Source organism: Eufriesea mexicana, unplaced genomic scaffold (assembly GCF_001483705.2).
Source record: "Eufriesea mexicana isolate 0111107269 unplaced genomic scaffold, ASM148370v2 scaffold3508, whole genome shotgun sequence".
In the NCBI taxonomy this organism is placed as follows: domain Eukaryota; kingdom Metazoa; phylum Arthropoda; class Insecta; order Hymenoptera; family Apidae; genus Eufriesea; species Eufriesea mexicana.
In genome coordinates, this window is record NW_016911531.1 from 30971 (window position 1) to 58428 (window position 27458).

Sequence of the window (27458 nt, forward strand, 5' to 3'; positions counted from 1 at the left end):
TGATTACATACAATTACTGACAAATACAAATCACGTACGTGTAATATACGTCGCAAAATTACAAACCTCGAAAGTCAATCGATAGTACAGTAACGATATTGTAATTTTCATACCAATAAATCGGTAATGATCAGGATAGACAAAATAAAAAAGACAAAAGTTCCGCGATTTCTAGGTCATGTTTCATCGATTGATTAATGTTTAGAGACTTTTTTCCTCAAATTAAATTAACAAATAACAGCATCTAGAGCTATTTTACTTCGAAAGCAAGTAGGGACTTTTTACATTATTATTGCATATTTATGTTTTTATAGCATATAGTGAAATTAAATAATGATCAATATTTGGATTACAAATATTATATCATCATATAAACTTATTAAATTAAGTATATATTAAAAAATGCATAATGAAAAATTGTGAAGAAATTAAAAAAACAACGTCATAAGATTCCATTGAAATGAGATCCAATAGAAAAACAGACTAATTTTGCTTTGATACACATGTACATACATAAATGTATATGTAAGTAGGTGGGTAGATGCTTTATAAAAATAATGGCTGACTAGTAGTGTTATCGCACACAGAAAGAAGCGATTGAATGGATTTCGATTGTGATTCAAGTCGAATAAAGTTATATTTTGTATTGAAATATACAATACACAACGATAGAAAACTTTGCAAATACAGTTGATAATAATTACATATCCAAGCAAGTTAACCAGTTAATCTGAATTTAGAGCTTTACGAATTTCAGACTTGAATAAAATTTACAGTTGTATACACGGATGTAAGGATGAAAGAAAAAGATTTATGAAACAGAAATGTTGATCGCATGATCGTTTTATTTACCATCACATTTTATTAAGCCATACAATGAAGTCATATTGTTTAAAAGAGGAAGGATACCATCAGTCGCGATGCGACTTACACGATGTATTTCGTGTTTTTTTCTTCAATTAACTACATTTGAACTATTATTTTTTACATTTCATTAAAGTTTTCTACATACTATTTAAAACACTTGACACAATGGTACATATACCAAGTGCGTATACTTACAATTTCTGGGCAAAATCACCCACAGAAGTTGTTGAACTGACTTGTTTAATGCCAAACGGGGTCGTTATACCCTTGGAGACCAATCGTAATATTACCTTGGCTGAAATCAAAGAGGTAGGTTAAGATTTAACAAAATATAATAAACATGGTATTATTTTTCTTATATACTATATATAACATTAGCTTCGAGGAATATCATTGTCAATACACATTCTTACATAGGATCTCTGGGATGAAGCCAGCAAATATCCTCTTCATGGTACATTAAAAGATGCTCCGTCCTATGTATTTTCATGTATCAACTCTAATGCAGAAGCAGAAGAATTACGAGATGAAACTAGACGTTTGTGTGATATAAAACCATTTTGTTCTGTGCTTAAAGTTATAGAACGTGAAGGTGTTAAAAGTGATAGAAGTTTAGATTCTCAAATTGGCCTTCTCATTGGGAAAGGATTACATGAGTTTACAGGGTTAAGGAATTCTGAAGTAAATGACTTCAGATGGAAAATGAGAGTTTTAGGAGATGAAGTTGCAATGGCAAGACAAAAGAAATCTTGGATGGAAAAAGTACGTTACCAGTTTCCAACACGATTAGCACCAACTGCCACAATACCAAAAAACATTGAGTGCCGATTAAAAGATGGGAATATTGTCCTTGTCACTAAATTTGAAACTACAGAGGTAAGATAATAGTGACTTTATTAATATTATTTTCAATTGCATATAAAAATAAAAATATTTCTTTATAATGTTACATAAAAAATATTAATCATTGAGATTAGTTGGTATATAAACAACTGGATACTTATAACCTGTAATGCTTGGTGAACTTTCATTGTTTTCAATATTTGTACTATCTGTAGTATGCAGAATTTTGTTAGAAAATTTATTTTGATTATTATTAGTATTTTGATTATGTTCAAATTTGCATGATCTTTGAGGTGTAACATTTGTAAATTGTACAGTACCACTCTGATTAGACTTCTCTTTATCTATTAATTGTTCCTGAGTTTTATTATTATCTGGATACTTAATTAAAGAAGTTTTACTAGAACAATTTAATGAAAGCGATTGAGCAGGATTGTCTGGTCTTTGTTTATAAATAGAATGTTTTTCATTGTTTGCTGTATCATCATTATGCTCGTGTGTAAAATCCTCAAGTTCTTTTAAAATTTCATGTTCTGCATCATTCATAAGATCTAATTTTAATTCTGCTTGTAGAGCACATATTTGAGCCTTTCAAAATATGAAAGTATATAAGATTATTCTCATTCTTATAACTATCATCGATAAAAATAATTACCTCCAGAGAGGAAGCTTTGCAACGCCAATAGCGTAGTTGCTTGGTAATATTCATCTTTGTTTCTTCCTGTACCAAAAGTTTTGTATAAAGATCTTCAACTTTTATACGCAGTTCATCTGCTTCCTTTTTCTTGTCATCTAACAGAGATTGAAAGTACCTGTAATTTCCAAAATAGAACTAAAGATAGAACAAAGGTTGAATGATATCAGTGAATGTCATAAGTCTAACTTATTTTGTACCTAAAAGAGGTGTTAGTATCATTCAAGTGTTTTGAATCATCATTCTTTTTGATCTCAGATTTCAATTTGGTTTCAAGATCTGATATTCTACTCTTATATTTTTGAATTAAGTCCTCATTTTCTGCCAATGTATGATCTGTATCATTCTCTAGCTTTGTAAGTGTTGCAACACGTTCCGCTCGCAACATTTTGATCTCTGTAATTTGCGTTTTACATATGCGTTTTATTTCTGTATATTTCTCGCGTAATAGATTCATTTTATTCACCACATTTCGTCGGCGATCTTCCACTTCACCAAAAATTGAATTGCCTGTAAAGAGAAATATTAAAAATCGTGTCAAAGTAAATAAGTTGTATAATTCAATTGATATTTGCCTTTGCGCGATACACACGTAGGATCCATTTGTAATGATGTAATTTCTGTGCGTCTCAGACTAAGTTCTGCCCGAACTTCTTCTAAAATTTGATTTTTTTCATCTAATTGTTCTTTGATACCCTATAGAAAAAATATTTTTTTTAATTTAATTTAATTTTATTTTATTTTATTTTATATTATATTATAAGATACATCAGATATAAATAATTTTATTTTCGATAACAAATACATGAATAATTTAGTTCTCACTCGAATATAATATTCATAGTCGTTGCATCGAGTTTTTAATTTCTTGATCAGTTCTTCCGCACGTTCGTGTTTCTCTCTCTCTTCTCGCAGAACTGATAAAAGTTCATCGATACGACTTCTTAAGGAGATATTATCCATCTCGAAGGAGAGATTTACAGATTGATCTATGGTAGAGATGCATTCAGTCTTTACATTACAATTAATACGTTGTCGTAATTCCTCATTTTCTTCTGTCTGTTTGGCTAATTTTGTTTCTAGATTTGTAATTGTGTTCTCATATCCTTTTGCAAGTATGCGGTGCCTAAAAAGAAAAAGTACAGATGATACAGAGGGCATGATTAATAAGTGACTTTCATTTTAAAAGTTTCGCTGATTTACTTTTCTTCGACTTCAGAAACAATTTGTTCTTTCTCGGAAATTCGTCGATCAAGAGAACGTTCAAGCAATTCATTTGTCTCTTGAACCTCCCGTAGCATTGTTTCGTTTAATTGAAGTTTTCGTTTTAAATCATAAATCTCTTGTTTGCATTTTTCGTATTCAACTTTTAATAGGTTATAGGAACTGAATCCTTCAGAATTCTCGAAATATTCTTCATTGTACTCCTCGTTTATTGAATTTTGCGTCGACATATTTTAAGGTTAAGTTTCGTTCTGTACATTCAAATTTATAAACAGAATTGCGATGGACGTTACCCAAAATTAAACACATACGTCTTACACTTGCAATCCGTTTTTTTTCTTTCTCTTTTTTCTTTTTTTATATTTCGAATTAGAATTCATACGTAAAGAATCTAAACCTCTGTGTTGATTTCCCTTTATTTCAATTTTCTATTTCTCCTTCTTTCCATCTTTGTTTCCCCCTCCTTCTTATTTCTTTTATCCTTATTTCCTATCTCATTCTGGCGGTATATCAAAGGGCGGGAAAAACATTAGACAATTTAAACAAGTTAAAATGTGAAGAATAGAAGTTATATTACCAGTTTAAAAGACACATATAACTTTTCCAAATAACAATTTGATTTCAGACGGCCTTTACGTTTCAAATATCACATACTACGACTCCATATCAATTATTGGTGTCTATTTTAAATAAACGAGCGAACACTTTAATGTCCAAAGGATACCCGAATGATTTTACTCTGAAAGTTTGCGGTCAAGAAGAGTATTTAATAGGAGATTATCCTTTAATACAGTTTAGTTATATTCAAGATTGCCTAGCAAAAGATATTATTCCTACATTAGTTACTCTAAACAGAGATAGTGTCTCTGTTGATCAAGAAAATACGGCGGAGAATGTGGAGGCAGATACTTTGCAACGTACAAGGCCTTCTTTTTCTACGCTAACCCTACGTAAAAAGGGTAAACATATATCTGCTTGGAAGATAGAGGAACCGTTTGTTTTTACTGTCAACGCGATTTCACGATTAAATTGCGATGCAGCCCATCGCACCGTTGAGGTATAATTATGCATTATTATGAGTTAGTTGTCATTCGTTTTTTTATATCTTTTAAACAGCTAATTTTTATATTTTTGATGATTCTTATTTGTGTAGATTGGTTTGCAAGCTGGTCTTTTTCATGGTGGAAAATCTCTATGCGAAAGTCAAAAGACTAAAGAAACTGTCGTTAATTCCGACGGCAGTTGTGAATGGGAAGAAACGTTGAGGTTTGATATAAAAGTGCGGGATATACCACGAATGGCTAGGCTGTGTTTTGTCCTATATGAAATCAGTAAGACTGCAAAAGGACTGAAAAGTCGTAGATTAGTTAAAGATACCAAACAAGAGTTTTTTATAAATCCGTTATGTTGGGCTAACACAACTATATATGACTTTAAATCTCAATTGAAAACGGGAGCGATGACACTCTATACATGGACATATGCCGAGGACATGCAAAACGACGATCTTCTACATCCTCTCGGAACGGTAGTGTCAAATCCTCATATAGATAGAGCGGCTGCTTTAATGTTGACATTTCCAAAGTAAGTTTTGTTTCTTTTTTCATTTCTTTTCTTTCCTTTTCCTTTTTCTTTTTATTTGTCTATATTCTTGTTTTCTATGTTTCTCCAAAAGTCTCCTTTTCTTTCCCTTACCGTCATTTTGTATATTCGAGCTGTCTATCTGTCTTTATATTTGATCCACGTTAGCTATGGGAAAGAGAAGTCGGTTCTTTATCCAACTCCGGAGAAAATGGTGGAATACGCGAGAAAGTTACGAGAATCATCTACTGAACGTTCGATTCAAGAAGAACCCGATCAAGAGTCCGACGTCGGTAAGCTTCAGCAACTTGAACAACTTCGATTATTAGCAGACAGAGATCCGTTACACGAACTTCACGAGCAAGAACGAAAGATAATGTGGGCGTTAAGGCATCACTGTCTTCTTGAGATTCCCACGCTATTGGCCAAGTTGTTGCACTGTGTGGAATGGAATGATCATAGGTGAAAATCTAAATATTCGAAATACCAAATGATAGGAGTTATTTTAACATCGTCCATTTTCATAGAAAAAGAGAACGTTTAAATCTACTTTCCGATTCTCGACGTATACAGGGAAGTAGCTGAAGCTACGGCGCTGGTGCAACAGTGGCCCAAATTACCCGTCGAAAAGGCACTTGAATTATTGGATTATGCTTACGCCGATCAAAATGTTCGGAGTTTTGCTGTGCGTTGTTTAATGGATGTCAGCGATGAAGATTTGAGCCTTTATCTATTGCAGTTGGCACAAGCGTTAAAACACGAAAATTATTTATCCTGTGATCTGACGGAATTTCTACTAAGGCGTGCACTTAACAATCGAAGAATTGGTCACTTTTTGTTCTGGCATCTTAGGTTAGTATATTCTCTGTTTCAATTGTTGCACTTTCTTCTCCCGTTTCGTATCTTTTTGCAGTCTATAATTGTAGAATAAAGCAGCTCTTATTTATAATTTCTCTAACTATCTTTGCTCTTTTGTTAGATCAGAGATGCAAGTGGGTGCTGTGTCGGTTCGTTTTGGTTTAATATTAGAAGCTTACTGTAGAGGAAGCCAACAGCACATGAGATCGTTGTTTAAACAAATGGAATGCTTGGGTAAATTGAAATGTGCTTCGGAACAAATAAAACAACGAAAAGACCGGAAAGCAGCGTTACAAGGTTTTCAAGAATTTATTCAGGAACCCCATTGTCAAGAAGCACTGTCGAACGTTTTAAATCCTTTGGATCCGAGTTTTCGATGGAAACGCATTAAGTAAGTGTTTACATTAAGGTGGAATTGAAGAAATATTGGTCGAATTTGTACAAATATTAATGACTTGCAGAATCGAAAAATGTAGAGTAATGGACAGTAAAATGCGACCACTTTGGCTAGTTTTCGAAAATGCCGATCCATTAGGCGATGATATTTACTTGATACTCAAACATGGAGATGACTTGAGACAAGATATGCTTACGTTGCAAATGTTACGAATTATGGATAAATTGTGGAAAAGAGAGGGTTTGGATTTACGCATGAATCCCTATGGTTGCATATCAACGGAGAATAGAGTCGGCATGATCGAAGTAGTTTTAAATGCAGAAACAATTGCAAATATTCAGAAGGAGAAGGGTACTTTCTCAGCTACCGCTGCCTTTAGGTATATTTAAATAAAAATTCTCATGTTTATGATACAATGAGAAAACGTTTTATATATTATACATATTATATTTTTCCAATTGGGTATGTATCTTTATAGGCGAGGATCTTTGCTCGCTTGGCTAAAAGATCATAATCATACCGAGGCAGCGTTGAATAGAGCTATCGAGGAATTCACATTAAGTTGCGCAGGTTATTGTGTCGCTACATATGTTCTTGGAATTGCGGATAGACATTCGGATAATATAATGGTGAAAAAGACGGGTCAATTATTTCACGTTGACTTTGGTCACATACTTGGACACTTTAAAGAAAAATTTGGATTTAGACGGGAACGTGTACCCTTTGTATTAACTAATGATTTCGTGCATGTAATAAACAAAGGTCAGACGAAAAAAGGTCAAGCAGTTGAATTTCAGCGTTTTCAAAGTCATTGCGAACAAGCTTTTCTCGTCCTACGGCAACACGGAGGTCTAATATTATCGTTGTTTGCTATGATGATATCAACAGGATTACCTGAATTATCGTCGGAAAAAGATCTTAACTATTTAAGAGACACTTTGGTATGTTATTAGTATTTTGTTCTTCCCCCCTCCCCCTTTCCCTCTCCCCTCTGCCTCTCCCTCTCCTCCCCTTCTTTTTCTGCTTTTCCCTGTTTGATTGTAAAGTAAATATTTGTGTATTATTCCAATTTTTTGAAATTAGGTACTTGAGATGTCTGAAAGTGAGGCACAAAAGCACTTTAGAAGCAAATTTGACGAAGCTCTTTGCAATTCGTGGAAAACTTCGTTAAATTGGGCCTCTCATAACATGTCGAAAAACAATAAAACAACGTGAATGGAAACGATTCAACCAAATGAAGTGGAACGAGACGAATGAATTCGATGGGCACATTTATCGACATACGAGTGTCATCGGATCGTATTTATGTCGGAATATACATAACTGGAGCCCGATAATGGACATTTTCGTCGAAGAGAATACATTCGGCGCAAAGAAAAGATGTAAAACATAGAGTGATTTGTCGCTGTTGATCATCAACAGCTGTTTTCGTCATTGTCGTGACAGTAACGCGTGCAACGCATACGTATGCATCCTTGTCCACCCGCCCTTCTCATTGTTATTTCTTTTTTTCCTTTTTTTTTCCTTCCTTCCTTCCTTCCTTCCTTCCTTCCTTCCTTCCTTCCTTCCTTCCTTCCCTTTCATCCTTTTTTCCTTCCTCCCTTCCTTCCTTCCTCCATTTTTTTTCTTTTTCTATCTCGCACATTTATAGTCACTACGCACGCAAACATTCAATTGTTTATTCATTCATTCAGTATACCTTTTCCCCTTTCTCTGTCTGCCACTTTTAACAGGTGGACGGAGAATAGAAGCGGAATACGTATATAGTACATATCATTGGTTAACATTGCGAACGCGGGATTCTCACAAACAAAACATAGGCGTGCATTTGAAAGGAATATTTGAAGACATTTCACTCGTCGCACCAGATCCTCGTAGTATCGTAGCTGTGCCATTCTACTGGCACTCTTATAATCCTTCGATTGTAACAAGAAATGCTCCGAGAGTTGGAAGAAATTCCAAACAATCTTCAAAATTTCCGAACTCTGAAATACTATTGTATCAATTGTAATAAACGAAGTTATTCTTCATCTCTTCTTTTATTTGCGTAATACCTGTATTAAACGAATTTGATATTCATATTTTTTTTTCTTTTTTTGTTAAACGTTTGATCGTTGAGAGAAAGAAAGGAAGTAAAAGAAAAGTACAAGTAAAGGAGAGAAAAAGAAAATATTTTACTTATGGCGCATAATACGAGGCTAGATAGATGTAACATGTTTCGTATTTTCGAGTTGCATATACATACATATATATATATATATATTTGAAATAACTTTTACTTACGATACAATTATAGTAACACGTGTAGCACCATTTTTTGAATGCAAATGTTAAGTTGGAAACAAAAGGCTTTTAAGCAAATAAAGGATGGTAATGTACGAATTTGAAGACAATATGAGTATATGATAAAAAAGAATGAAAGAGTATGATTATATGGAATGTAATAACGTGGACAAGGTCGTCGTGTGGATTCTTTTACTTTATTATTGGTCAGTCTCATTGTCGGTAAGCTCGTGGATCACTGGAGTCACGTTACATAAGTTGACACGAAGCGACGGAAGAACGGATGGAGACGGAAGACAGTAGGTGGGAGACGACTGGCAAACCGGGAATGTTATGTACGTCGTTTGCGGCAACTTCGTATCTAAGTTCTACCTTGCCGTGCACAGAGTCAAATACATCGAACAGTATCTCTTTCGAAACGTGTTGATTTCAACGACGATTCGATGTTCACCGAAGTACATCATACATTAGAGCAAGCAAAAATGCATTAATTCTTTTGAAATTTTCAAATGGACATCGATCAACAAGCACAAAGAAATTGCATGTCCGATACCAGGCGTGACCTCCGAGGAAAGGATTATATGGAATTATCATCGTTCTTTATCGCGTGTTAAACAAAGGATTACGATCTGTGTGCATTCGCGGTCGGTGGAAACCGGTTGGATCGCAATAGATGTTAGAATATACGATAATATGTAAAAAGGATGTCTGTTTAATTACGAGTTGATCGGTATTTTATTTATACATCTATGCCCGGTGTTACGTGTACTCCCAGGAGGATTCGAAGGAGAATTATAAATTGAAAATTGATGAGAAATTGAAACGGAATAGAGAAGAAAATGACTGCCACAGAAGAAACTGAACCCCTAATTTCATCAAGAGGTTTAACCATCTGTGGAAATAAACCGCAAACAGTTTCATACGATGCAATTTCATTGGTAAGCAAAATATCTATTGAACAATTTGGTGAAATTTTCGTGCTATTTGTCGAAAATTTATTGGAAATCGCGCAAGTAAGTAGAATGCTATTCGTGGGGTAAACATTTGGCTTCGTTCAATGTTTGAACGAAGATTACGATCATATGCATGGCTTCCTCGATGTTTTACGGCTTTGCTAGGATTATTTCCCTTGATGTTATTTTGAAACGGTATTTCGTAGAAAAGCTGAGATAGAATTAACAAAATAAAACGGAACGAATTCATATTTTTAATCCTCTTCTATTTCTACTCTCTTCTCTTTTCCCGTATACTCTATTTTCACGATTTTTTAATATATTCTCGCTTGACCGCAGGAAGGTAGTGAAAGAAGTGCAACATCGTGTAGTATAGGTTTCGATACATCGTCGTTCAAATTAAAGTCTATATTACCTTCTTCGAGCACAGTGGTATCTCCGTTGTTAACGACGGCATTAACACCACATTCTAACGGAAATACTGAAAATGAATCAATTACGTATACATGGAGCGACTTGAACGTATATGCGGCTAAAGTGAATGAAAAGCCATGGGATATTTTTCTGGCGAGAAGGAAAACGATAGAACGAAGGCATCTATTAAAGGACGGTACGTGCATAAAATAGATACTTAAAGAAGATGGAAAAGGCAGGGTTTCGACACACGAAAGAGAATTGGAACGAAATTTAGGAACAGAATCAGTTGAAATAATTGAAAAGAACATTCGTACGATTGGTCTAGACCGTTGCTTTGCTGCGATATCACGTTGTTCCTAAACAATTCTAATCGCTTTAATCAGTTTTAAAACGGTAAAATTTTGTTACAGTATGCGGCGTAGCATATCCGGGTGAACTATTGGTAATTATGGGATCATCGGGCTCAGGTAAAACAACGTTATTGAACGCTTTAACGTTTCGCTCGAATTGCGGAGTAATAGCATCCGGTGTGATGGCGGCCAACGGACGAAGAGTATCTTCTACGATATTGACGTCGAGAACTGCATACGTGCAACAGGACGATCTATTCGTCGGCACATTGACCGTTAAGGAACATCTTTTGTTTCAAGCTATGGTTCGCATGGATCGAAGGATACCTATGGAGCAGAGATTCGATCGTGTACACCGAGTGATCAACGAGGTATATCGTAAAAGTACTTACATAATACACGATCTATACGCATAGTAGTTCTATATGGCGTCCTCTTCTAGATCGAGCTCGAGCATACGAGCCTGTATTTCTTTTTGTATTTCAGCTTGCTCTAACCAAATGCAAGAATACGGTAATTGGTCAGCCGGGAAGGATCAAAGGCCTTTCCGGAGGTGAAATGAAAAGATTATCGTTCGCGTCAGAAGTTCTTACCGATCCGCCGTTAATGTTTTGCGACGAGCCTACATCGGGCCTTGATTCTTTTATGGCACATCAAGTAGTTTCCGTGTTGAAAGCTCTAGCCGGTAAGTTGACGATGTAGATACGTGGCATAAGATGGTTGAAAATTCATGAAATACAGCTATAAGGAACGTTGATGAAACACACTCGTGATGTCCTAGCTCGTGGTAAGACAGTCGTCGCTACTTTGCACCAGCCTTCGTCAGAATTGTTCGCACTCTTTGATAGAATTTTATTAATGGCGGAGGGAAGAGTGGCCTTTATGGGTACAACATCGCAAGCTTGCACCTTTTTCGAGGCGTAAGTAATTAAGATATATATCTGTACACAGACATACACATATCTCTATCCTTGCACGAATTTATTTTCACGTCTTGCACGTTTCCTCCGCAGTTGTTGTTCGTTATTTTTCAAAATAGTTGAACGATGTTTTGCAGGCTTGGTGCTGCTTGCCCCAGTAATTATAACCCGGCGGATTATTTTGTTCAAATGTTAGCGGTTGTACCAGGACAGGAGATATCCTGTCGTCATGCGATAAATACCGTGTGCGATGCCTTCCAAAAGAGCGAACATGGTATTAAAATTGCATTAGAGGCAGAGGCAATAAACGGTGAATATGAGGATTCTTTACGAGATTCGAAATATTCTAAAAATCGATCGTTGTATAAAGCAAGCTGGTGCGAACAATTTCGCGCTGTTCTCTGGCGTTCTTGGCTATCGGTTATCAAAGAACCGATCCTTATTAAAGTTCGCCTATTACAGACTGTCGTAGGTATTATTGTAGGAAAAGAAGGAAAAAAAAGTAAAAAAAGAAAAAAAAGAAAAAAGAAGGAGAGAAAAAGATAAAAGAAGAATACAGTATCGTAGCGATAATCGTTACTTTCTAAAATGTAGCGTATAATTTCTTCTAGATGGTGTCTCTATTGATCGGTATTATTTACTTCGATCAAAAATTAAATCAAGATGGAGTAATGAATATCAATGGTGCTTTGTTCATATTTCTCACAAACATGACTTTCCAGAACGTTTTTGCCGTAATCAATGTAAAATTCCATTTCTTTATATAAAAATAACGTTAACGATTGTTTACTAACGATAAAGGCTATACCGTTAATTTGCATTCCGTTTTTGCACAGGTTTTCTGCGCAGAATTGCCGATATTTCTACGGGAAAATCGAAATGGTATGTATCGTACCGATGTGTACTTTCTATGTAAGACACTCGCAGAAGCACCCATCTTCGTAGCAGTTCCGTTTCTCTTCACTGTTATCGCTTATCCTATGATTGGATTGTATCCGGGAATCGATCACTTTTTCATTACTGCTGGCATCGTTGCTCTTGTCGCAAATGTCTCGACGTCTTTTGGTGAGAATACCATCTTATACCGCATCTACAGTTCTACCACATTTATCGTTGCCATATTTTTCTAAATACTTTCATATTTATTCATATTCTTCAGGTTATCTGATATCTTGCGTTAGCAACAACTTATCTATGGCGTTATCCATCGGACCACCAGTGATAATACCGTTTTTATTATTCGGCGGATTTTTTCTAAATACGGCGTAATATATTCAAATAATATAATTAACTTAATATGTATCAAACGAGATACATATTTTACGCATTTAAGTGTATATGTCGAATCTGTATACATATGTACAATAAATAATTCATGTACGATATCTTTCAGATCGGTCCCATTCTATTTTGAATGGTTTTCCTATTTATCTTGGTTTCGTTACGGTAACGAGGCCCTTCTTATCAATCAGTGGTCAGAGGTGGAGACTATAGCGTGCACGAGAAGCAATGCAACTTGCCCCAAAACTGGTCGAATGGTTTTGCAAACATTCAATTTCAAGCAGGTTCGCAATATATAATACTTCGATACTCAAAGTATTATATTTGTTACTTTTACTTTTATACCTATCTCACTATCACTGTTTACCTTTTTATATATTCTCCTATATTTTTATATATTTTACGTATTTTATATATATTCACAATTTGTTTTTGGTTTTAGGAACATTTCTGGACCGACATCGCGTGTCTCTTCTCCTTAATTATCGCCTTTCGTTTTTTAGCGTTTATGGCTCTGTTGTCAAAGACTTGGCGCAATTCGAAACAGAGATAGAAAAGGAAACATGCTGCATACATAAAGATTGCTGTTGATATTTGATAATTGCTGCCGTTGCTGTCACACCAAGAACCGCGCACAAGTAGTGCCGTTTTTCGTTGGATAGCCTTCTTTCGTTTCTTCATAATTTTACTTACTCTGTATACGATAGGTGAATGATTAATTTTAATGTTCTCGTAATGTGTATGATCTTATTAAAGGCATTGAAATTATTTTGTGTCATTTATTCGAGGGAACACTGTATATCGTAGAAAGTCACGTAATATAAACATTCATATCTCTTCGCTTACTTCTGAAAATAATTTATTGGCATTATTCGAGGTGTCGTAGGTACTCGGAAAAGGTCAAAAGCAACCTTGAGGTACAGTACTTTGCGTCAGTATTTTGTCGTAAATGAAAAACGTTCTGGAAAAAATGCGTTTGATATTTCTTACAGTCTTGTCCATGTTGCTCCTGTTTTGCTGCCAGCCATATGCGTTTACCGCAGAAAAGGAAGCAGTGGAAAAGGGAAAAATAGGAAGAAAAGAGAAGGCACGGCAGGGGAGAAGTAAAGAAGAAAAGGAATAGAAAAAAAAGAAAAAGAACAGTGACTAGATACCCAAGATTGAACGCAATTCGAGCTTGGCTCGATGTTTGGTATTTCCTGTTAACTGTTGTAGGTGACAAGCGGTGGACGGTAAGGAATAGACACATCGTTGTGGCCACCCTTCCAGTTGTAGGCTCAGATATCATTAACAAACCGGTTGTTATTCATACCGTGTGAGCGCGTATACGTAGAAAATAAATAATAACGAAGCATAAGTTAGCACGTAGGTACTTATTACCTATGCTTCTCTTAAAATCCGAAAATTCGAAGAATAAACTTATTATTTTGCGTTATGATTCTGTCGTATAATTTAACTGACGCAATAACGTAAATAAATTTGTTGTTCAATCTTCTTTTAAAGCATTTTATATTTCGATTTTCGAAATTAGAGAAAACTGACGCGACAATCATGTCGTGAAACGTAAGGAAGAAATAAAAGTTACTTTCGGAGAAAATCCAAAATCCGTGCATAAGATGCATGCATATGAATAGAAAAGGCATATGATGCATAGGCTAGGAATACTTGTGTGACTCGTACGAGACACGTATGTATAAGGTTTCCATATTCGATTACTGTAATACATCGAATCTCTGGTTTCTTCTTGCACTTCCGGGTCTACTTTCACATTATATTTATTTAACAGTTTATTATTAGGCAACTTGTAGTACACTTGTGGCTTAGACGAAATAATTTCAATTCTATACATTGTTTGCTTCCTGGGTACACATATGTACGTATATGTATTCTTGCCATATTAAGATCTCATCTCTCGTCCGATGTTTCAAATGTTTTAGCATGTACGTATGTATTAGCTTCTTTTAATCGAAACCTTTTTCGACAACCGTTCGTTAGTTCTCTTGTACGAATGAGATACGAATGAATACGAATGAAATAAAAATTTGAAATATATTTGTCATCGAATGAATAAGAATGGTAGGTGATATTCGGATTATGTGTACGTTTGAAACTCGTACATTATTTGCAGTGAAAAGTAAGATAAGTAACAGAGGAAAGCGAAACACTCATGGATCGAGCGGTAATACAAGAGCTATGGTGTAGCAGTGGGTTCAGTGACAATCTCATTCACGGTGTAACTCGGTTCAATCGTGACTGTTCGGTCGGTCGGTCGGTCGGTCGGTTGTATTTCTTCTAAAACGTAGATGAAGATAAGTAAATCAAAGTTCTTTTGCTGATCGGTATGTACGCCTTAAACGAAAATCAGTGGGTCCGCAAGAATCAAGAGCATCGTGTAGAAGAGAATGCGACTTGTTTGAAAGGTGTGACACTTACATGGAAGGATCTTTCCGTATACACCATGGATCGTAGAAGGAGAAATGTATGCAAGCAACTAATCAATAATGGTATGTAATTTGGCTCTTGTGACAAGTGCAACTTACTTGTTACAGGATAAATACTTACCTCGTCGAATTTAATCGAGTTGTCATCAATTTCAGTACGGGGTGCAGCGGAACCTGGTAATCTGACGGCAATAATCGGTGCGAGGTAAGATTTTATTAATAAATTTTTCATAAATTCAACGAAATATAATCGAAATATGAATTTTTATTAAATTTATGCTTTAATCCAGTGGTGCTGGCAAAAGTTCATTGATGGCGGCATTGGCCTTTCGTACCGGATGTAAATGTTTACACGTTACTACATTTCCCTCTTTCTCTTTATTTCTGCTTGTCCACTTGATACAAGCCCTTTCGCTTTATCCTGATCTTCGATTCTTTATAGCCGAACTTTTAATTCATGGAGATATACGAGCAAACGGAATGAAAGTCGATTCTTCTTACATGATGCAGAACAGTGGTTACATGCATCAAGAAGATATATTTGTCGCTACGATGACAGTGGTTGAACATCTTTGGTTTATGGTATTGAGATGTATGATGGTATTAAGATACATTCTTTGCGTACGATTTTATTTCTTACACCTTGCTCGTGTGTTTTCGATACAGGCTCGAATGAAACTCGACGGGGGGATGCAACTATTGGATATTCGAAGAAAAATCGACGATTTGTTAAAAGATGTTGGCTTAACAAATAGACGCGATGTACGAATTGGTAATGACATCGATGACAAAGTATTGTCTGGTGGTGAAAAAAAGAGGTTATCCTTTGCCACGGAAGTATGATACACGATCATTCTATTTCATATTTCTATTAATCTTTCTTTCAAGCGACACGTGTCCTGTAGCATTTAGTTGTAGCATTTAATTAAGTCTTTTTCTTACTTTTCTTCCGCCAGTTATCGTTTCCGTATTGTTCACGTATATCGATTCCCTATTTACGAATGCTTCTTCTTCAGTTGTTAACAGATCCAAAGATATTATTCTTGGACGAACCGACAACTGGTCAAGACTCTCATTCGGCAAATTGCCTTGTTTCTCAGTTGAAATCGTTCGTTGCGGGAGGACGAACGGTGTTATGTACCATACATCAACCAAGTTCTACCATATTTAATTCCTTTGATCGAATAATATTAATTGCCGAAGGACGGGTTGCATTTGCAGGTCGAATAGACCAGGCAATGGAATTTTTCGCAAGGTACGTTTCCAATCTAACAATTATTTTTTATCATCCAATTGATTCACTCCTCAGTCAGGGATACGAGTGTCCACGGAAATATAATCCAGCTGATTTCCTGATAGCGACTGTGGCCACGGATTCAAAGAATGACGCGAATAGCGAAGAAGTTGCTCGCAAGATATGCGATGTTTTCTTAATTAGTCAGGCTTCTAACGAAATTGATCGTATTTTAGAGAAACAAATGCAGTCCGTACCTTCTCTAAATGTAAGAATCTTTTATTCTTCTTTATCTCGTTCGAATACTACGGTAACAAATGTTCACGACTGAAGCAGCAGTAAAATAAACATTTTATTATTTTAGCCTACGTCGAAATTAATTTTCGATAATAAATTTATTATGTGAGTATTTAACGAGACTTTATGCATTACCGGTGTTTAATAGCGTTGTATGTATATATAAGCCCTACATATAGGAGAAAACAAGCACGATATTGCTTTACACGGCTTTACTGGTTGCTTTATCGAGATTTTCTGCAAATTTTAAGAGATCCATCGGTGCAAGTTATTAGAATACTTCAGAAAGTGGTAAGTGATTGCACGAGTGAAAAATTTTGAAAAAATCAAGAGCTATACAATCTCGAGTAACACTATCGTCAATCGTCGCCAGAGATTATAACTTTATTATAATGTATTAGTAATTGTTGTAGTTAACGTTGCAGTAATTATAGTTATCGTAACAAATTTGACAGAGCGTTGCAACAATCGCTGGCTTGTGTTTCGTGGGTTCTGTAAATTTCGATCAACTAGGGATTCAAGCTACGCAAGGTGTCATTTTTATCCTGGTATCCGAGAACGCATTTTTCCCTATGTATGCTACATTAGCTTTGATACCACAGGAACTACCACTTCTTCGAAGAGAGTACCGAGCTGGAATGTATCCGGTTTATTTGTACTATACTGCTCGTATACTTTCCTTGGCAAGTAAAAGTAATCAATGATAAATTCCTTTTCCTTCAAATGATTCTTTCAATTTTAGATCAGTGTGGAAATAATTGAAAACGTGAATATACGGATTGCAGATACCTGGCTTAATCGTGGAACCATTATTATTCACAAGTGTCATATACTGGTTAGCTGGATTGCGAGATAACGTTGAAACTTTTGCACTCACGTTACTCGTTCTTCTACTTACTATAAACGTGTCAACCGCTTGTGGTAAAACTTTACTTAATTCTCTCAGAATTGAGAAATAAGAATTAGTAGAGAATTTAAATATAACTAACGCAAATAAATTTCAGGATGCTTCTTTTCAACGGCATTTGGAAGCGTACCATTAGCAATGGCTTATCTTATACCGTTTGATTATATTCTTATGATTACTATGGGCCCCTTCCTCAAACTTGGGTATTTTTAATTACAGCTTATTTCACCTAGCTAGTAAGATAATTGTGCGAGAGAGAGAGAGAGGGAGAAAGAGAGAGAAAATTAATGTGAAACGTATCAACTCATGTATAACATATTTTAGAACATTACCATTATACATTCGATGGGTAAAATATATTTCCTGGTTGCTACATTCTAGCGAAGCTCTTACTATTTTGCAATGGAACGGCGTACATAATATATGTAAGTTTTATCCTATTAACGTGCATAGACCTCAAACGTAGATAAGTGCATAAATAAATAAATATTCAATTTCTATATATATATGAATATGAAAGCGAAAAACAGTTGATCGATCGTTCGTATATTTTTCTAGCTTGTGAAATAACTAATCCTGAATTACCTTGTATCACCGAAGGAATTCAAGTTCTGCATCGCTACGATTTCGACGAAAGTAATTTCTGGATGAATATGATATTAATGCTTATTATCTATCTCGTCTTTCACATTCTTGCTTGCATATGTCTATGGAATCGTTGCAGATGGAAATGAACAAAGTTTCTGTCGTAACACTGATTCTTGTATAATGTATTGCATAATAATAATAATGAAAACAAAAGTGGTTGAAATACTTTTACAATCGTTTTCCCTTTCTTTAAGCAAACTTTCCATATATTAATTCCATATAAGCTATATGGAACTATTCAGAAATGAACATATGTGAAAATCTTAATTCGTATTATAATTAAAAATTTTTTAAACACTGCTATCCAAGGATCATAGCTTTTCGTAATTAAAGATGTATGTACAAATCTACAAGAATGAAACAACATGACGGAATTGTCTGAGAAAAATAAAATAAGAACATGAAACACATACACGTTTATATTTATACATTTGTATTTCACGTTTCATTGATTCTTGAAATTATACGTTGCAACAAATTTATATCTCATTGTATACTGATTCGACGAGCAGACTAAAATAACTGTAAGTCTAGTGCTGGTTCATCGCATTATTTATATCGTTTATAGCAAACTCCTAGGTATACCTAAATTAACATACAGGATAAGTTCTAATAATTTATCTTCGCAGGTAAGAAGAGAGGTACATCGTGTTTATTCGAGTAATGGATCAGTAAAAGAGAAAATGAAAATTTGTTTATGCAGTTGAAACGTATAAAAATAAAAAGAAATATCGGAAATATAATAGTTTTAATTTGGTGCCGCTATTAAATTATCAATGTTTAAATTTAGTTTATGATTAGGACGCTGCATTATCATGAATCGATAACGTTGAAAATGACATTAAAATGGTAAGGGACACCTTGAAACTTTGGATTAGAAAAATGTATAGGATAATAGATCTATTCTATACGTTAATCTAACATGTGGTAATCGGTCTAGTTTGTACCACTGACTATTGTCCGCAACGAATATATTTCGTTTATAATAAAATTTACCGATTCTGAACATCTATTCCCAATGATCGGTATTATACCGTGTTGTGTATTTAGCGTATAGATGTCGCAAACATACGCTTTAGCAAAACAAGGTGAGTCGAATAAGGATTGCATGATAGTGAAGAGAGGCGAAAGAGAGCGATTGGTATTACATGGTGGGGCACTGAGGATGGCCCGTAGTGGAAAGAAGAGGAAGAAGTACAGAAGAAAGAAAAGGTTAAAAGTAGAGGAAGACGGTTAGAATAATGGCGGGCACAAAAGTAGTGTTTCGTGACACATTTTTCACGGTAGTTGAAAATTAAATTACTACAAATCGTGCAACAGTATCGCAAAGTACATTGAACGTTACTTCTTCTCTATTTCCAATGACGGCTATCTTTACGGACTTTGCTGTCGTCAGTGTGCTCGATCCTCTTAGGTCGCCATATTACTGTGTCGTGCCGTGTAGTATCGAATTGTGCCGTGAACGTTATCACTTTTGTACAAAAATTCCATAGATATATTAAAGTAATTCAGTATATCATTGTATTTGACCAAAATTGAAAACACAATCCACATTATGGTTTGTACAAATTCTTTCAGTTAACCTATAGTGTGAGTGAATCGAAGCGTCGATTCAATTGACATGAGGTGCGTTTGTGGAAGACGGTCGGCTGGTTATTCTCAAGAATAAACCAAGAGGAAAAATGTCGGTAACTAGTGTACTAAAGTGATTGTCCGAATACGTGTACTGTCCATTTATAATTATGATTCTACTGTACGCTTGCTTTATCTATTTACGAATCGTCTATTTGGATATGCATCGATATAAAGGATAATTTTGACAAAACGTTTATTACGAAGAGGATTATGTATTCGAAAACGAAGTTTATCGCCCGCCGACACATCTTTTATGACGAGCATCTTGCTAGGAGCACACTATCTGACATTACTTTTTTCGATTTGTTCGTGCATAGTTGGTGCGGATGAACTCTTTAAGAGGGAAGAAAAAAGACAAAAGGACGAACTCAATTTCATAGCACCAATTAATTTATCCCCGTATCAGGGAAAACGAAGGAACAACGACAGGGGCGCTGCGAGCACTCGATGCGCGACACTTCCTACTTGAGGTGTGTACTCGGTGTAGGTTTAGTGACTCTCTCTTTCTCTCTCTCTCTCTCTCTCTCTCTCTCTCTCTTTTTCTCTCTCTCTTTCTCTCTCTCTGACCAATTCACTTTCTTGCTCGCTCATCTCACTAGCTCGTTGGTTCACGTACTCACTCGGTTGCATGCTCGCACACGCGCGCGAGCGCGTCTGTCTTCTTTCCTGCTTCCCTCCTGCTTGATTTTTCAAACGCATGTATTCTCATATGCATTTTTTAACGATATACTCTTTTTCATTTAGCGATGATTTTACATAATCGTGTAGATACATGTATAATCATTGAAAATTAATAACGTAATGTTACAATAGAATTGTATTTTTTACTTATATTATTTTAGCCATTTGTCGTATTCTCTGCAATAATGGTCTTGTTACTTAAGAGATGATTTGCAATGAAACCGAATCAAATATTGGTTATATTTGGAAGGAATTCAACGTTGTAATTGTAAACGATCAGTTGAAAGTCATCGACCTAATACTATGCGACATTTGACGGAGAATGAAAATGGAGATATACATGTGTCTATGAAAATAGGTCTCTGTTAATATAAAAAGGAAATAAAGTAAGGAATGAAGTAAGTCGAGTGAAAATAACGGAATACATTCTCACTTTCTTATCTCGCGTTTATGAAAATAATCATGATCGGCAATGATAAACAACGCCCAACTGATACGTTTATCAATGATACGAATCGTTCGACGTATTTTTGGAAATGAGCAATGTATTCCGCAGTGATTCGTTGAGTAGATTTAGTTAAAGAATGAATTTAAAAGAAATGAATTGAAATTGTCCGAAGGTCGTTGCTTAATGGAAAAATGTATTGAAAGCGCCGAGGAACATAACGCATTGGTTAACTTGATGACAAACGGATAAAACGAAGTAAAGAAGAAACTAATATTTAGGTGTATGTTTCATAAGTTTCCATCAAAAGCAAGATTGGACGATCTTTTAGTTTAATTCCCTCATTTCGAACATTGTTCGAAACGGTATCGTCATATGCAGTACGTACATGTATTTGTAGAGGATATGACGATTCGTTGCCTTGTATCCAGTGCTTTTGCGTGTGCAAAACTTTCACAGGATTCCGAGAAAATTTGATAGGTTTCCAGACTGATATGTTTAGAAAAGGTTAAAAATGATGTAACAAGCTACTCTAACAGATCTCCACATCCACATTTTCTTCCTCGTCTTCATACCCCCGCCCCTTCTTCTCGTCGCCCGTCTCCCGTTTCCTGCGACAAATAAATGAGATCGAAAAATAAAAAAGAATTTTAAAAGTCATTGTTCCGAGTTGAGTAAATTATATCAAGAAAGTATGTCGCGTTACGGAGAAAGTAGAATGGCTTGCTGCTCAGCCGACCGGTGCTTATGTATGTATATTAATTTCAATACGTATAGCACATGGTATGATTGAGAAGCGAATACGACTCCTGGAAATATTATAAATATGTGAAGAAATCATGTAAAAGTTTTTATTTTATATAGAATTAAATGCCAAGGAATATCAGGAACAAGTTCGATTTTCGGTCACTTGTGATAATTACTTAAATTTAAATTACAGTATACATTCTTCGAATAATAGGAATTTACAATTATGTTACATTATTGGTTGCTTTTAGGAAACAGCACAATGGCTGAGGACCGAAATAATTCCCAAGGGTTGGTTGGGCAGGCGCATACGGTACGTAAAACCAAACGATCGTGCCAAACTTCGATTCGGTTTATTTTAGTGGGCGAAGCTGACTAACGAATTTTCGCGATTCTAACGAGGGTAGCAAGAGAAGAAACCGAAACAGTCGGATGACTATGCGATTTTCTCAAGATTTAAAGAGGAAGATTTTCCACTTTATGCATTCGCCTCTTAACTTCGTAGCGTTGTACAAATCTTACATATAGATCTCAACCTTTTAAACTTGTTTACCCATTATCACATTTCAAGACCTTTTTTATCAGTTTATTTCAACTTTCTATTCTTCCTTGTTGAATTCTGTTGTCTCTGTTGTATCCTTGATAGTACCTCATCGTTATCGTTATATCAATTTCAATAAATGTTATACCTTCTTTTCTATTAACTTTTCTCTCTCGATATCTGTCGTGAATGTATTAAAAATGGAAAACGTTAAGAAGCCAGAATTGGGAAAGAATGGTTACAGTCGCGATTTTTCTGCGACAAACCCTTTAATTTCTGGTTGGTTTTCGATGTAAATTTATTCGTTAAAATTATTATACATATACGTGCTAGCTCAGAATTCGGCTGTTTGAGATTAGAAGAAGAAAAAGAATAGAATTTGTTTCAGACAGAACACGGTTCGCCACCACCTGGGACATCGACACTCTCAGCAGTGTCAGAAGTCGGGACGGTCGCTGGTACGATAGCGACAACGGGTGGCATTCGTCGAGACGACTCACCACCGCGAGGTCCACGAACATTATTGCTACGTCGAGGTGAAAATGGTTTTGGCTTTACGCTACGTCACTTTATCGTTTATCCACCCGAGTCCTGTTGCGTAAGTATTAAATTCGATTTATTCTAGTATTTCGTATAATCAACGTGTTACAGCTTAAAAAAAAAAAATTCATCTTCGTTAGATGCTACCAGGGCATGAACGAACGAGAATAGACGAACCGATGGACACGATATTCGTGAAACAGGTACGCGGAAATTCGCCAGCAGCAGAAGCAGGTTTACGTACAGGGGATCGAGTCGTTTCTGTAGATGGAAGACCTACACGTGGTGAACAGTACGCGAAAGTAGTTCAACGTATTCAACAGGCAGGACCTTGGTTACGACTTCTCGTGGTTTCCAAAGAAGACGATATTTTGCAGAGATATTTTGGCGAGACTGCACATAATCCTGAAACGAATCAACGACCGCGATTGCGTTCTCCGGAAAGAACTGGACATAGGCAACGTAGATCTGTCAGTATGATTCCTGGTTTATCGCCAAGAACAAGGCAATCGTGGGTTTGTTCCGCGCCGAGTACAATATCAACGTCGCTATGTCAAGATCAAGAATCAACTCGACAATTGATCGACGACGGTGTTTCCAGTCGAGATCAAGAAATTCGATCGAATGATTTTTCTGAAGAAATTCAACAGACGCCCGGGAATAATGGTAAAACGCAGTTACAATTAACAAGAAATGTAATTTATCGTTGCAAACCTTCGCAAGATGTAGCTAGTCGATATGAAATAATGGATGACAAAGTAAAATTACGAAATCAGCAACAACAATCCGGAAAAGATGCTTCAAATTTAACTATGATACAGTCTTACGATAGATCGATACAGCCAGATGTAAAATACGATAAGTATGACGTTTATGATAGAACGCGTTCCGAGTCTATTTATTCGAGAACCAACAGCGATCAAATTTACGATAGGATCAAAGATCCGATATATGAACGCGTTCGATTCGGAGAAACAATGCGGACAAGTATGGATGAACGCCATCATCAACAGCAACAATCACCGCAACAGCAGCAGCAGCAGCAGAAACAGCAACAGTATTATCAATCCCATCAACAACATCCGAGTTTGACGCGTGCTCCGTTATCTCGAGCAGAACCACAGGTACCTATTTATCGGCCTGCTACAAGAAGAGTGAGTTCACGGCGTGCCAGTGAAGGAAGTACTAGTAGCTCGATAATCAATAATTTCGAAACGACAAGCTACGTTAGCACCGATGCACTTAAATCTTGCGACCCCGTTTCCAGATTTAGTGTCGATTCTAGGAGGGGTTCTTCTCCAATTCATGTTAACGATCCGTTGTCTTTCGAGTCCGGTTGTACTCTAGTCGGAAATGAAACCAATGGAAGCAGAACGGAGAATAGAAATGGAAATTTGAGTGGGTACAGAATGAATAATGGTAATAGCTCGGGGTCTACTACCGGCATAAATATCGCAAGTACAAATATCGATGACTCGATTATCATGACGAGAATTCGCAAAAGTTTCGAGCAGAAAGAAGAATTTTTGCGAAGGCCGAGTCATCCGATTGGTTGGTTTCTACCAGATGAAAGACCAGAATCTCCTGTTAGAAATAACAGTAGCGCGGCAGTAATTCCGCGGGAATTTTATGCAAGGCCGCAAAAACTTCAAAAACAAATTTGGCCACCGAATGATTCGAAACAGGATCAACAACCGTCTACATCGAGATGTACTCAAGATAACAGAACCTTTTCTGGGAAACTCGCGTCAGATAAATCCTCTTCTAACCAGAATGCACAAAGATTGAAGAGTAGCGGTAGTACGGTAGAAGAAATCGACTATTTTACTTCTCGGAACGAACAAATCGAAGAATCTTCTAACACGATTCATCCTTTGGAACATGTACATCAACAAATGGTAGCACCGATATGTGATCGTCTAAGTACTCCGTCCGTTTATGAAGATCGCCGCGATTTGTCAGATTCGAAAGAGTCTGATAAACATCAGCAACAATTACAACGAAACATCGGCAAATCGAATAACTTTGTTGGAACATTGTCGAGGATACATGAAAACATCGCAAGCGTAGGAGCTTTGCTCTCCTGTGAACGACAATCTATGGATATAAAAAGCAGTTCTTCTTCTTTACCTTCGTCTCCCGGACTTGAAAAGAAGGTAAATGATAAGTTTCCGGTGCTTCCACAAGGGCTACAAATCGTATCAAAGCGAGCCAAACAATTCGAGTCGGGACGACTGTTAAGCGACGACGACGAACCGACCGGTGATAGAACGAATCTCTACAAAAGCGAACTCTCAAGATTATCTAACAAACGTAGCGTACCAAATGTTGCTGTTCGGAAGAGAGAATTTGAATCGAAAGCCGAAGCTCAAGAACCGAGAAGAGTGCCATCCGTATCAATTAGAGAAACCAAGTCCTTGGATAGTGGTAAGCTTTTCCATTTGCTTTTTTCCTTTTTGCCCTCTCTTTTGTCGTATTTCCTCTTATTAGTATTTAGTTAATTGGGCAGCATCGTTAAACGTAGGATTATGAATAAAACGAAACATAATACTTTTTAATATCATCCATGTGATTGTTATTCATTCTAAATATGCCACTGTGAATATTTAGGTTACGGATTAAAAGGAAACAGAATAATTCCTGTAGGCAGCAGGCACATCCATTGCGAACCACCGGTCAACTATAACACGCTAGAAGGTAGAAGAGAGATCCGAGTTAGATAAATGTTGTGTTTGCCGGTGCATTTTCCTTCCTGTCTCTCTTTTCCATTCCCATTTTCACTTCTACTTTCATAATCGAACCATTCTGTTATTTCTACCGTTCCAGTGTTCAACGCACAGCTTTTAATGTTGTGCTGTTACATTCTCTTGGTCAAGTACGCGGTTTACTTGTTTCAACAGGCATATACGTTTCTCTGTGTTCATCGCCATAACGTTGAGAAACAGATAACTTACTAACACTATAAATATTATTTCAGTATTAAGAATGTCCTAATGTTCTGTTATTTTCGCGTAACTTATGCAGAAACACAAAATTCGAAAATCACAGATGTGGAAACGGTACGGCCAAGAGTTCGTAGCAATAGTGCTGAATCATGGGAATCGACGACCAACTCCGCAAAGCTTCATTGGTCCGAACAAAACGATAGCGAACGAAAGCGGGATACAAATGAAAATGACGATTTTGTATATGTTGATGGGTCAAGTACGTGTGACGGGAACGAGAAAATTGTTGAAAAAGTACCTAGAAAACAGCAACAGGATGGTTACGCGCAAATCGTCAAAGCCGAACACGGTTAGTTTTTCCACGATATTATATTCTTTTCTTTCTGTCGATTGAATCTCGAATCTTGATAATCTTATCTCAAACGGCCTATTGAATCTATGTATGATTAGTCAATGATCATGAATGATTTGAAGGTGTGCTGCCATCGGATAATGATATGCACAATAACGAAGTTGTGTTCAGGCGACAAAAGAATATGCAAATTGGTAAGCATACAGTCATCGATAGAGAGTAATTAATAAATAAGTTCCGTGTTCGTTTATTTTGTTTCTATTTTCAGCAGATGAAGATCGTGCAACGAGAAGGGTGTCTTACTTGAAAGCAACTTGGGGCGAACGAATCCACGTTGACAGTGATTTGGAACTAAGCGATTCCGAGCCTATTATCCATACCTCTAGAAGGTAAGTCGAGGTCACTTCCACGATAGAAAGAAGCTTTTCCTCTAGGTTTATCCATGTATGTCGCGTATTCTCTGTCATGTGAGGGTATAAAGTCTTCGTACGGTGTTTGGGGTGTGGACCACTTGCCTGTCGTAATTACAATAGTCGCGAGTATACATCAAGTTTGGCTCCGTCCATATTTTCAGCATTCATAAGAGATGGCGGCTACCGTTACTTCCAAACGATATAGCATCGCTACGTCGCATCTTCGAGGAGGTGACTCAATCTACGAGCTTAAACAAAAATATTAATCGGTGAGGAGAGTACATGTTGAGAAAAGCACAAAGATGTTGCATTCTGTTTTCGCAACCGTCTTGTCTTCTATCGCGGCTTCGTTATAAACGTGTCCGTCGTTTCTCTTCGTTACTGAATCCATCACAACCTATTAATAACTTCATCGCCACGGTTTGATTGCTTCGTCTCTAATCACTAATCACTAACCATTCGTGTTTGTTAAACCACGTGTTAATGTCTTTGTATATCTTGTATTTCGCTGTATTTGTGTTTGTAGTTGGTAGATACTGTTGCTGCGAAATAAAGTTCTGTGATTGAAGGTGACAAGCAGGAAAAGAAAACTGCCGTCAAAATGTCCAAACGCGTTCGCTCTATTCGCTCAATTCGCTCTGTTTGTAGCAGTTTTATCGTGTATAATTAATTTGAAGGAAAAAGTTAAAAATCAGTTTTCGCGGTCATCTAAACAAATGGATAATAATTGTTGCGTTAAAAATGCATGTTGAACTTTTTCAGTGGAAATACTACTTGTACTGGTCGAGAAGCAGCGACTGGCGTTGTAAAAGACATTGGACAAGTGGAACGGGAAGGACCACTGCATGTAAAATTCACTGTTCTTGATGGCAAGGTAAAATATTCATACGTATAAGTATATCTAATTATTTACATTCAGTCGTGTTATTCTCTATATGCTGTTGAATTTCAGCGATCTTCCGAT

General features: G+C 36.3%; 4 protein-coding genes across 18 annotated transcripts in view; 3 read left to right on the top strand and 1 right to left on the bottom strand.

Annotated features, from left to right (window-relative positions):
• The first annotated feature begins 1032 nt into the window (after positions 1-1032).
• Pi3K92E (phosphatidylinositol 3-kinase 92E) lies at positions 1033-8010 on the top strand. Its single transcript, XM_017904924.1, has 10 exons — positions 1033-1176; positions 1285-1743; positions 4254-4685; positions 4782-5212; positions 5378-5671; positions 5783-6061; positions 6189-6458; positions 6529-6843; positions 6943-7405; positions 7548-8010. Exons 1-10 carry the CDS (start codon positions 1033-1035, stop codon positions 7677-7679), a joined length of 3219 nt encoding a protein of 1072 aa, XP_017760413.1. The 3' UTR covers positions 7680-8010.
• Spindly (spindle apparatus coiled-coil protein 1 spindly) lies at positions 1828-4059 on the bottom strand. Its single transcript, XM_017904925.1, has 6 exons — positions 3608-4059; positions 3230-3530; positions 2980-3100; positions 2605-2914; positions 2366-2522; positions 1828-2298 (listed from the first exon to the last, which is right to left on the bottom strand). Exons 1-6 carry the CDS (start codon positions 3856-3858, stop codon positions 1828-1830), a joined length of 1611 nt encoding a protein of 536 aa, XP_017760414.1. The 5' UTR covers positions 3859-4059.
• A 1052-nt stretch (positions 8011-9062) lies between the features above and the next one.
• Positions 9063-18281, top strand: LOC108550925 (ABC transporter G family member 53). The gene is made up of 25 exons (XM_017904850.1): positions 9063-9685; positions 10040-10310; positions 10528-10838; positions 10954-11152; positions 11249-11387; positions 11525-11855; positions 11999-12130; positions 12224-12452; positions 12547-12652; positions 12781-12952; positions 13111-13218; positions 14986-15172; positions 15266-15314; positions 15400-15449; positions 15552-15691; positions 15776-15946; positions 16126-16364; positions 16419-16611; positions 16708-16722; positions 16785-16931; positions 17096-17323; positions 17426-17561; positions 17645-17750; positions 17872-17972; positions 18106-18281. Exons 1-25 carry the CDS (start codon positions 9587-9589, stop codon positions 18279-18281), a joined length of 4035 nt encoding a protein of 1344 aa, XP_017760339.1. The 5' UTR covers positions 9063-9586.
• A 1079-nt stretch (positions 18282-19360) lies between these two features.
• Positions 19361-27458, top strand: part of RhoGAP19D (Rho GTPase activating protein at 19D) — a 17240-nt gene continuing 9142 nt past the window's right edge. For 5 of the 15 annotated variants that reach the window (XM_017904901.1, XM_017904913.1, XM_017904908.1 and 2 more), the window contains exons 1-11: positions 19361-20300; positions 21955-22016; positions 22633-22842; positions 22925-25211; positions 25395-25481; positions 25809-26078; positions 26204-26275; positions 26350-26470; positions 26656-26763; positions 27257-27368; positions 27447-27457. In XM_017904901.1, coding sequence (XP_017760390.1) covers positions 21966-22016; positions 22633-22842; positions 22925-25211; positions 25395-25481; positions 25809-26078; positions 26204-26275; positions 26350-26470; positions 26656-26763; positions 27257-27368; positions 27447-27457 — 3329 coding nt within the window. In that variant the 5' untranslated portion in view covers positions 19361-20300; positions 21955-21965. Of the gene's footprint in view, positions 20301-20731; positions 21238-21954; positions 22017-22632; positions 22843-22924; positions 25212-25394; positions 25482-25808; positions 26079-26203; positions 26276-26349; positions 26471-26655; positions 26764-27256; positions 27369-27446; position 27458 lie in introns of those variants that run through there. The other 10 variants (XM_017904912.1, XM_017904915.1, XM_017904902.1 and 7 more) reach the window with 9 other exon arrangements.

What these genes read in the sequence shown, in the direction of transcription:
- Spindly (XM_017904925.1), bottom strand. Translation starts at nt 3,858, where the DNA reads ATGTCGACGCAAAATTCAATAAACGAGGAGTACAATGAAGAATATTTC. An exon ending in GTTTCTGAAGTCGAAGAAAA is followed by an intron (nt 3,531 to 3,607) that starts GTAAATCAGCGA and finishes TTTTCTTTTTAG; the next exon opens with GCACCGCATACTTGCAAAAG. An exon ending in ACTATGAATATTATATTCGA is followed by an intron (nt 3,101 to 3,229) that starts GTGAGAACTAAA and finishes TTTTTTCTATAG; the next exon opens with GGTATCAAAGAACAATTAGA.
- Pi3K92E (XM_017904924.1), top strand. Translation starts at nt 1,033, where the DNA reads ATGGTACATATACCAAGTGCGTATACTTACAATTTCTGGGCAAAATCA. An exon ending in TTTCGATGGAAACGCATTAA is followed by an intron (nt 6,459 to 6,528) that starts GTAAGTGTTTAC and finishes AATGACTTGCAG; the next exon opens with AATCGAAAAATGTAGAGTAA. An exon ending in ACTATTTAAGAGACACTTTG is followed by an intron (nt 7,406 to 7,547) that starts GTATGTTATTAG and finishes TTTTGAAATTAG; the next exon opens with GTACTTGAGATGTCTGAAAG.
- LOC108550925 (XM_017904850.1), top strand. Translation starts at nt 9,587, where the DNA reads ATGACTGCCACAGAAGAAACTGAACCCCTAATTTCATCAAGAGGTTTA. An exon ending in CATACGATGCAATTTCATTG is followed by an intron (nt 9,686 to 10,039) that starts GTAAGCAAAATA and finishes GCTTGACCGCAG; the next exon opens with GAAGGTAGTGAAAGAAGTGC. An exon ending in AAACGTGTCAACCGCTTGTG is followed by an intron (nt 17,562 to 17,644) that starts GTAAAACTTTAC and finishes AATAAATTTCAG; the next exon opens with GATGCTTCTTTTCAACGGCA.